At 36.0% G+C, this 10,961-nt stretch overlaps 1 protein-coding gene across 2 annotated transcripts in view; it reads right to left on the minus strand.

Moving 5' to 3' along the window:
• The window catches only part of LOC107686829 (zinc finger protein 609-like), a 58,790-nt gene that overhangs the window by 10,161 nt on the left and 37,668 nt on the right, over positions 1-10,961 (minus strand). For both annotated transcript variants that reach the window (XM_016483977.1, XM_016483978.1), the window contains exon 3: positions 8,021-8,246. In XM_016483977.1, the coding sequence (XP_016339463.1) occupies positions 8,021-8,246 (226 nt within the window). The remainder of the gene's footprint in view (positions 1-8,020; positions 8,247-10,961) is intronic.

The following is a 10,961-nucleotide window of genomic DNA, read 5'->3' on the forward strand; positions in this document are numbered from 1 at the left end:
TTTTTATCATTATAGGGTGGTTGTGTACACACACTGCCAACACACATTTCAGTTCAAACAACTTGTAAAAGTGCATGTAGCATCCAATGACCCCTTTAAAACAACAAGAGCCTGAAATCATCAGGAGGCTGGTTTGATTGAGTTTTATATAAGATACATGCACTTTATTGACCCCACGGTGAAATCAAGGAATAGCCAAGTACACAAATTCAACGAGAAAAGGTAATTACGAAATCAGCTGTGTTTTACTTAAACCAAAATGTAATTCCGGCAATAAAATAGCACATTGATCCATTAGCTTGTTGAGGTGGCCCTGGAAAGAGGGCTGAATCAGGATACTGGTATATGAGCCATGCTGTTTGGCACGATTGTGTTTGCTGGCACTGAGCCCTTCATAGTCTGTGGGTGAGGGCATTCTGGGCTCTACTTCAAGAGCAATAAACTTTCAGAAGATTTAGGGCTGACATTTGGAGGCATCAGCATGCATGGCTTGTGAGAGTGGATGCCACACCAACACAACCCTAGTCTGCTTCCAGCGTCCTGGAGAGGGGATTTGTGTCAGAGTGATGCCTAGAAATATTGCTCCAATCTGCCTCTGACTGTTTCATCATGAACCGAGAGCTGTCTGCCCTTAACCGCCTGCCATTCTGGGATTCACGCACTGAGCTAAAACATGAGCAAGTTGATATGTCCATCCACAAATAAAAGGTTGCGGTACATTAGATAAGATTTCCACACTGGGCTTTGGCTGAAGTAAAGCATGGCACTGTTGATTTGAGGAAGTCAGGACACTGCGACTCAGCAATAACTTGATCCTCAATAAGTCATGGAAGATGGATGCTCTGTTCTAAAGCTCAGCAAGCTTCCTAGGCAACATCTGTTGTTTTACTAGGTGCTCTCCTGACACAAATACCACTCTAAATTATGCTCCCCTACAAGATAGCTTGTTTTTGGACAAATTCTAAGGTAGCACTGCATGCATCCTTAGTGGTCAATATAGCTGCTACATAAATGGAAGTCCTGCCAATCGTCTTTGATAGTTTATTTAATCTAGAACCTAAAATGTACAACCTAAAAATGTGAAATGAGCTAAAGAGGATAAATCTATAATCCCATTGTTGTCCGATTTTATTACTGATTCATAATATGCTATAGAAATTTGATCTTGCAATCTTCAATTCAATTGAATTAGAGCTGAACATGTCTGCCTATTGCCTACATAGAAAATGGGTATTGAACAAAGCTGGACAATCTGGAGAATTCCATTCCTCCCAACTTAAAAACATTTTCCAAAGTATTGCTTTAGCGTTTATTGTTTGAACTGTCCTACAGGTAACACACTATTATTAGTGATAGACAATTTAAATAAAAAATAAAATAAAAGCATGGCAATGTTGTGGGGTTTCTAGATCTCTATAGGCCAGCTGCACTGCATATTTTAGGTGTCTCATTTCTAACTACTTTAGATCTTAGAGCAGTCTTTGAACAAGCTAATGAGTTAAATTAGGTGTGCTTATAAGGGAGATCCAAAATAAGAAATGGACTGACTACCACTGTAATGATTCCAAACAAGTCGAATGGGTGCTCAATCTTTCAAGTTGAGTTGATGACTACGAGTTGAACTCACGTGAACGTCACCACCACAAAGTTGCAATTACCAGTAGGAAACTAAGGAAAAGGATTTTAAGCCCTGTGATTCCGACTTCCGAGTGTGGAATGTCAGTGAGAAAACATGTTGGACGCAACGGATGGAGCATCGGTATTGATGGTAAATTTGCTAAAAAGAATGACTTTTTTTTTTCATTTAAAATAAATCTAAGTGGCATGTACAAAATACCATTGTATTGTACAACTATAATAGAATATATGGTAACACTTTCTATGAAGCCCTTGTATTTATAATACATCATAAGGGTATTCTTAAGGCATTATAATGAATGCATAATGCATTATAAAACCCCTTATAATATGTTATATCATCTTATGAATATTCATAAGAACAGTTTTAATATATTATAATATTTACTTATTTGTGGTTATAGCTTTTCAGAGTATGATAATGAGTTAAATTAGGTGTGCTTATAAGGGAGATCCAAAATAAGAAATGGACTGACTACCACTGTAATGATTCCAAACAAGTCGAATGGGTGCTCAATCTTTCAAGTTGAGTTGATGACTACGAGTTGAACTCACGTGAACGTCACCACCACAAAGTTGCAATTACCAGTAGGAAACTAAGGAAAAGGATTTTAAGCCCTGTGATTCCGACTTCCGAGTGTGGAATGTCAGTGAGAAAACATGTTGGACGCAACGGATGGAGCATCGGTATTGATGGTAAATTTGCTAAAAAGAATGACTTTTTTTTTTCATTTAAAATAAATCTAAGTGGCATGTACAAAATACCATTGTATTGTACAACTATAATAGAATATATGGTAACACTTTCTATGAAGCCCTTGTATTTATAATACATCATAAGGGTATTCTTAAGGCATTATAATGAATGCATAATGCATTATAAAACAACTTATAATATTTTATATCAACTCATGAATAATCATAACAACAGTTATAATACATTATAATACTTACGTATTTGTGGTTATAAGTTTAAGAACAGCACCTGATATATTTACATATAACACACCTGATACGCATTTTTTTATTCATTATTTTGTAGAGTTAAAAAAAATCTTGTTGAATTTTATGCAGAAAAGGCACATCACCATCTGGCTCTGATCTAAGTTATTAGAACGCACCTGCGGTCATAATTACGACTTCCCAACTCTGAGTACTTGAACGCAACAATAGAGATCTATCAACCTGCAAAGTTAACTCTAACACACCAGTAACTTTTAACAAACCCTAAAACCTTCATCATCAGGTGTGTTTGATTAGGGTTGGATCTAAACTCTGCGGTGAGGCAGATCACATTCGCACATTGGCAGTGTTAGGACTTAGGAAGTCATCCTTATGAGAAGTGTGGGTGGACTGTCTGCACCATCTTTAAGAGAGTGCAGCACAGTGGAAAGATATCTCTAAGTGGTTGAGAGATGTGTTCCCTGCCACGGGATCTTGCTGCTCTACTTTCCACCCACACAAAATGTCACCACGATACAGATCTGCCCAACACCCCGATGAGAAAATAATAACACATCAAAAGGAGAGATGCACACCAGTGAAACCATCCCAGAGAGAGTGAGAGAGGGTGTGGATAACACCTGCACGCCAATGGCTCCCCCTTTATAAACTGAAAGAGCAGATGAATTGGAGCCTTGTGTTTGGGACCCGTCCTGCAAAAAGATTGAGCTGATGTTGTGGAAGTGTGGCACTGGTTGGGCAAGGCTGTGAATGGCCACACAAACAGTCTTGTTTTTCTCTCTTTCTTGACCCTTCAACTACGCTCCCTCTCAATGTCGCCACAGAGGAGCAGGGTGAATCTGACACACTGTGCCCATGGCAAGAGGAATAGAAAACACTTAGACAGCCAATGCACTCTGAATGCTGATGAGGCAGCCCTTTATATGGCGGCACTGGGAGGATGGCAGCAGGCAGAGTGTGGGCGGCACATACTCCAATGCCTACCCATAGACTAGATCTGCTCTCATTTAGGGATTTGAGGGAGATTTTTTCTTTTCATGCTCGACAATCAAGACTGAGGATGTGGAGAGTAGAACACACTGATGTTTCTGCAGTGGGCTATGATTAGATGGGATGAAAAAAAAATCAAACCTACAGAATCTGTACAAATCCTGCTAGAATAAATTCATCTGCAAGCGTAAAGGCACCATGTACTGCTCTGGTTAAGAAGCTGTTAACAGAACAAGGGGCTGAAATCATTAAGAAGCAGGTGTTTTCAACTAAGATATATAGGACAGATGTACTTTATTGATCCCTGGGGGAAATTCAGGAAGAGACTAATATGTAAATGAGGACAGGAACAAATTATTTTGGTATTTGTGTACTGTAAAGATTACTCTTATAAGTACTCTAACAGAACAGGCAAGCTTTACAAGCTTAATTATTTAAATACAATAATTATTATAGTTTTAATTTAAATATTAAACAATTATATTTTAACTTAATTATAAAATTAATTATAAACTCAATTAAAAATTATTCAGATCTCGACCTATGCTTTTTTTACACCCTTATTTTTCATTTTCAGCCCTTGTATATATTTGAAGTATAATGATAAATGTATGGGGGGATATGTATTTTTACCAAGATGTTATGATTGCTTGTTTCACATACCTGCTGGTCAAGTGCTGCTGGAACAAGTGTCAGTTGAACATGGAATCTATTTGGAACTTGTAGGCTCAAAAACCATGGTAATCTAGCGTGTAAGCCCTCATATGTCACATTGTAATGGGTGAAGTTAAAGGGGTCATATGATGCTTTTTTAAAGATCTTTATTTTGTGTATTTGGTGTAAAAGAATATGTTGACATGCTTTAATGTTAAAAAAACACATTATTTTTCAAATACTGTACATTATTGTAGGTCCTCTATGCCCCGCCTCTCTCAAACGCTTCGTTTTCTACAAAGTCCCTCCTTCCGACTAGTGTTGTCACGGTACCAAAATTTCAGTATTCGGTACCGATACCAGTGAAAATCCACGGTTCTCGGTACCAATTTCGGTACCAAAGCAAAACACAAAAACATGCTAATTGAACAACATTTTTATTAATAACGTTAAACAAAAATTAAATGTACAAAACCAATGCCATTCTTTATACTTATTTAAAATTGTTTCAAGTTTTCCCACAAGTAATAAAAGTATGAAAAAAGTAAACAAGTTTCACCCAAAAGTTTAGTCATAGTTCTGCTGCCACTGAAAAACATCTGTAAACTGTTGTCTGTTTTAGGGTTTGCTGGTGTGTTTCAGGATCTTCCTCAGTCTGCAGCTGTAAAAGGAAAATATAATATTATGTCCTCCTGTTTTTTACAATAATAAAAGTTATAGGAGCATTAAATAGTTAACAAAGATTTTTTTTTTAACAAAATGAACAAAATTCATTCTACTGCTCATTATATTAGCGTTAGCTGCGCTTATGCTAACGATTACGTATACGCTAACGGCGATGTTTATTTCAATCCGAAATTAAAATTAAAATATGGAATAATATGCATAACAGAAGCTCTAAATATTAAAAATGTAATTGAAACTTACCTGCTTGAACTTGATCGGGGTGTTTAACTTGAAATCGCATCATATGACCCCTTTAAAAGTATCCCAGATCTAGAACTGCGCCATCAATAATTTTATTTGTATCCAATGTTTGTGCAGTGCTGCACAACATCAACCATTTAAAACTTGAATACCCATTTCCAGTCCTGGGGCCTGATGTGTAAATGGTGTGATAAATGCAAGTAATATTTGGATAATGATCTTATGTCATTTGAGTGCATTAATGAGAGTGGGATATTTAATTCTATATGTCCAAATTTGCATAGAAAATGCCATACAAACATTTCAATGCCCATTTTCTACACACCTAACTGCCCATATCGAACTAACTTAAGCTGAATAACAACACTGCAGCCTTTTGTAGAACTGCTTATATCTGATTAACTTCACACTGTTATTGATCTAAACTAAACCAACACTGAACTGACTTCAGCAGAATCTGAACTGTATCCATAACAAGACCGTACATAAACACTCTTTTACTGGTGTAAGCGGAGTAATGAAGTAAACGGAATGATTTTATTCATTAAACATGCCACTTTCAAGAATGCAGTGTTCATTTCGTTGACAAATAATTTGTCAATTTTCATCAATGGCATTTAAAAAAAATGAAAATATCGATATTAGCATTGTATTTTTAAGTGTACTATAAATTAACTTTTATTTAATACTCACTTTTTATTTTTAAAGATAATAGTATTATCACACTTTCTTTATGGTTTTGTTTATTATTTTATTTGGGGGAAAAAACGAACTAAATAAACTTCCATAATACTATTATTTACTATTATTAATTGTTTTATTTTTTATAGTTATTTTTAATGGGTCACACCAAATCTCCAGGTGCTCTCGTGAGAACCGGGCTGAAAAACGTATGTGCACCTCTGTATATATAGCTATTCTAATGTTTTAACAATAACAACAATTGTTTGCCTTGTTGTGAAAAATAGCAGAACATATTTTCACTAGTAATGATCAGTGATGTGCACTTGACTCTGACTAAACAAATGGCTTCGCAAAACAGACGGACTCCTCAACAAGGTGGTCAACCCCTCATGTTCCAAACACACAGACTCTAAACGTTTTTTGTTTCCCCAGGACTTCAAACTGGACCATTTTTGTTAATCTCTGTAACTGTGTTGTTCTGAAGCAACACTGTAACTTGCTGCCAATTTTCTGTCTTCTATCAGAAACACTTGCTGGAGGCTGACAAATAGAAAACTTTAAGTATCTACTTCTGTGAATAGTATTTTGATTCAGGAATCAACAAAGTTTCAGTTTTTGCTACTCTTAATTGGTTCCTTCACTGCTTTCTTTTTTTATTTAATTGCTAAACTTTTATCCATATAAACTAATGAACTAATGAAAAGTTGTGCACAGAAAATAGGGTGTGTACAGTTCTATGACTCTTTGACCTAATTCGTTTTTTTTTTAAATACTGCTACCATGTTTTTATCTCCTTTTTATCTACTCAAACACTGTGCTAGCGAAGTTACTTGCTTGTACACATACAAAATATGATTGGCTTGTTTTTATCATTCCACTTGGAAACACTGGTTCTGTGTTGAAATAATAATAATAATAATAATAATAATAATTAATTTAAATGCAGCCGTTACCCCGGAAACCCTGTAAACAGAGCAGCTGCACTACTTTCTGTTTCTGAATCGTGTTTAAATGATTTAAACAGCCATTCAGATTTGTGTATTTGCTATGATGTTCATCACAGCGCCAAATACTTAAATATTTAGACTTAATAGGCTATTTATTTTCAATCTTTTTTTTACATTTTAATCTGGACTACAACATGCCCTAGATATTGTTTGAAAGTGTTTTGATTCTTTATTGTTCAGTCACACTTTACATTAGGGCTTCATTAGTTAACATTAGTTAATTCATTAGTTAACATAAACGGCCAATGAAAAATTCTTCTGAACATTCATTAATCTTAGGTTTCCAAATATTTAATAACAGGTTGTTAAAATCGAAAGTTGCAACTGTGTTATTTAATGAGCTAACATGAACTAAGACTTGTATTTTTTAAACAAAGATTAATAACTTCTGTAGCAAATGTAGCTATTGCTCATTGTGAATGTTAATGCATTAACTAAGGTTAACTAATGAGGTCTTATTGTAAAGTGATACCTATTGGTCTTTATAATTCTTTTGCACTTTAATCTGTGTAAAACTTTTAACTTTATACATTTTTCTGTATTGCTTTATTGCATTTAAATGTTCAGTTATTTTTGTTATAAGAAAAAAGTTATTAAACCTGTTATACTGTATTATGACAGCACTTTTTTTTAAAACTAAATTTCAATATCGTGATAATACCGTATACCGTGATAAAAGCATTAGCAATTAACCGCAACATGAAAATTTGATACCGGCATATCCCTAGTTGATACAATGAGCTCTGAGGAACAACTAATCACTGTGGCATGTTAGCAACCAGAATTTAGTTGGAGTGAACTAGATATCCATGAGCAGAAATACAATATTTTAAATTATATCTTGTTATGTCTGGATGGACACAAATTCAGATCTATGGAGATCTATTCAAATTATTCACATTTTCTTTACAACCAATCATGGACACTATGTATTTATTTATTGTCCCTGTTGCTCAGATTATTGTGGTGTAATCAACACAAACCAGCTTGGCCGCTTTACACGTCAATCAGACTGCCTCTTCTTCTTAACCAAGGTGGCTATTGGCCAGAATAAACAACAGTGAGGGCCAAATTTTTTGCAGATTCAATCAAATGTCTGGCTATTGAACATTTGTAAACTCAGCTTATATCACAAGCTCTACAGTATGTTTTCTTACCGTCCTCAGTTTCTTGCCACACAATGCCCTCCAGGTTGACGCTGGTGCCCGGCTCACAGGGTCCCAGGCACTCTGGCTCAGTGGACAGGGCCACATCAGATGTGTTGACAGCCACCGAGCGTGTTCGCACCATAAGCTGCTCACAAGGTGAGGCGATGTCACTGTTTCCCATAGAGGCGAGGAGGTGAAGCGGTGGAGGGGCCGGGGTGGAGACCGGAGATTCCATCTGAAGAAAAACAGCAAGAGAGAGACAAAACAGGGAAGATAAGCGTTGGTGGACCTCAAACAGAAAATAAATGACACTTGGGGAATATCTGCACATGTCCTTAAGGTGGACTCTATTTTATGAAGGCTGTTACAGAGAGGACTTGACCTGCACCCTGCTGGACAGTGGGGCTCGTTAAAGAGCCAGGGATACTTTGAGCTACTAAAAAGAGACATATTATGCCCCTTTTTACAATATGTAATATAAGTCTCTGGTGTCCCCAGAATGAAGCAGCCGACAGAAAATCCTGCCTCGCCACAGAGCACCATTCACATAGTTTTCCATTAAATTACATTATATTTTTCCCAAATCGTTGTTAATGTACATAATGACTTCACTCTAGGCTGTAAAACTTATATTAATATTTAATATTAATATTTTTATTCATTTACAAAGTATGGTTCAGTACATTTTGAAAATGCTTATTTTGAGTGGAAGCAGAAACAAGCAGTTTTTTGGGCCGTCTCTTTAAATGCAAATGAGCTGCTGCTCCCCGCTCTCTTTTCCAGAATAGAGGTATTCGGACCTGCTAAAAACATCTCTTTTGGTTCTGATTATCATGTTTTTATTATTATTATTATCAGAGGTCGATTCATTGGCACCGGCAGTTGATTGCTGGAACTATTGGCTATCGCAAAAACCCATGCCGATAGTTTTTCCGTGTTGCGTCCGTTGCTGGAGCGGCTGAAAAGGTCCACTGTCATTAGAGTCTCTAATGATTATACGGTACGGGAGCGGCCTCTAGAGGCGGAATCACTGACGACTCATGCTGTTTGTTTTGACACGTGACACTGCGTGCTGTACAGAGCGGGACAACGAAACGGTGAGTATACAGTATACTATAGTGCATGTTTTCATATCATTAATATGTAATTAATTTGTTGACTAGATGTTGAATTAGTAGAGAAAGATCAGCCATTTGCTTTCAAGGCTGACGCGAACATTAGTATTACCTCAAGCAGTTAAAACAATGTGACCAAAACACACGCAAGTCCGACCCAAACTTTTAATGTCACGATTGTTACCATCTATTTGCATTAGTTTATATCCAGCTGGTCACTGTAATGCATTAGGTTTACCTTTTTATTAAACTTTTTCAAAGCTTTATTTTTAAACATTTACATTACATATTTCAACATGCTTTTAAACTGTTGTCAGTCAAGTTGTCATTTAAAATCCGGACAACACTGGTAATGTTATTGTTTTAGTGATTATGCAAACAAAGTCATTTTATTTGTTGTTTGTTGATTTTTAAATATAAAGCTTGAAGTGATTTATGTGTCGTTACTTTTTTAACATCTCCAGCACATTTTAACAATACCGTGATAATACTGATAACCGTGATAATTTTGGTCACTATAATTGTGATAAGAAATTTTCATACCATACACATACTAGTATGTGTTTAATTACCTCAAGCAGTTAAAACAATGTGACCAAAACACACACAAGTCCGACCCAAAAGTTTAATGTCACGATTGTTACCTTTATCATCCTATTTGCATTAGTTTATATCCAGCTGGTCACATTAGTGCACTTGTTAGCCAGCAAAGTTGCAGATTTAAAGCTGTGACATGAGAAAACACATTGATATGTTGATTCAACCAAAAGAAATCCTGCCACGCTACAGAGCGCCACTCACACAGTTTTCCATTAAATTACATTATATTTTTCCCAAATCGTTGTTAATGTACATAATGACTTCACTCTAGGCTGTAAAACTTATATTAATATTTAATATTAATATTTTTATTCATTTACAAAGTATGGTTCAGCATTTTTTTTTTATAGTAAAGAACTATTTTAGTTTTAGTTCAGTATCCATTATAAAAACTATCGGTTGATTAATCAGTATCGGCCAGTGTGGTCCAACCTAGCTATCGGTATCAGTCAACCTCTAGATGCTATTTGTGACCCTGGACCACAAAACCTGAATAAATAATCTTTCCATTGAAGTACGGTTTGTTAGGATGGTCACTATAATCGTGATAAGAAATTTTCATACCCTTACATCCCTATACCACATTCATCAAGCGATTACCTCTGCTGTACATCAGTGAGCACGTTCAAGACTTTTAATAGTGACCAATAATGAGGAGCACATCGGCACAGACCGCCGATACTGACACATGAGCCTTTAGAATGTAAATGAAAAAAACGTCCAAGTGGTTTTGATGCCAAGTGCCACAAAACTAGCTGTAATGCCAGCAGATCTTTGGCAGAAAACAACTGTCATATGTATACAGAGAAGGGTAGGAAAAAATGAGACCCTCGGATTAAATAAAAAAATTCAAATTCTTTATCCTAATCTTTTCCTGAGATGAGAATTCAATGTGATTTATAAATCTTGCCCAAACGTCAGTCATCTTTGTTAAGCACAGATGCTTTTAATACTCTTGCAAAACACCAACATAGCCTAAAACAAGATAGAAGAAATGAAAGAGATATGAAGAAAATTCCCCGAAACTCTTAAAATAATGATAAAGAGCCTATTCTTTAGCAGTCTCAGCCTTAAACGGCACACCCACGGGCCGCCCACAGTGCTGAGCGTCTAAAGCTTTTATGCTTATAAACCTGGAATGTACTTTCCTGATCTTATAAGATTTAATCTGATTGGTAGTTATTTGTACACTAGGGCTGCACGATAAATCGCATGCGATATTTAATGCGCATCTT

The sequence above is a fragment of the Sinocyclocheilus anshuiensis genome, unplaced genomic scaffold (assembly GCF_001515605.1).
Source record: "Sinocyclocheilus anshuiensis isolate Anshui unplaced genomic scaffold, SAMN03320099.WGS_v1.1 scaffold773, whole genome shotgun sequence".
Lineage (NCBI taxonomy): Eukaryota > Metazoa > Chordata > Actinopteri > Cypriniformes > Cyprinidae > Sinocyclocheilus > Sinocyclocheilus anshuiensis.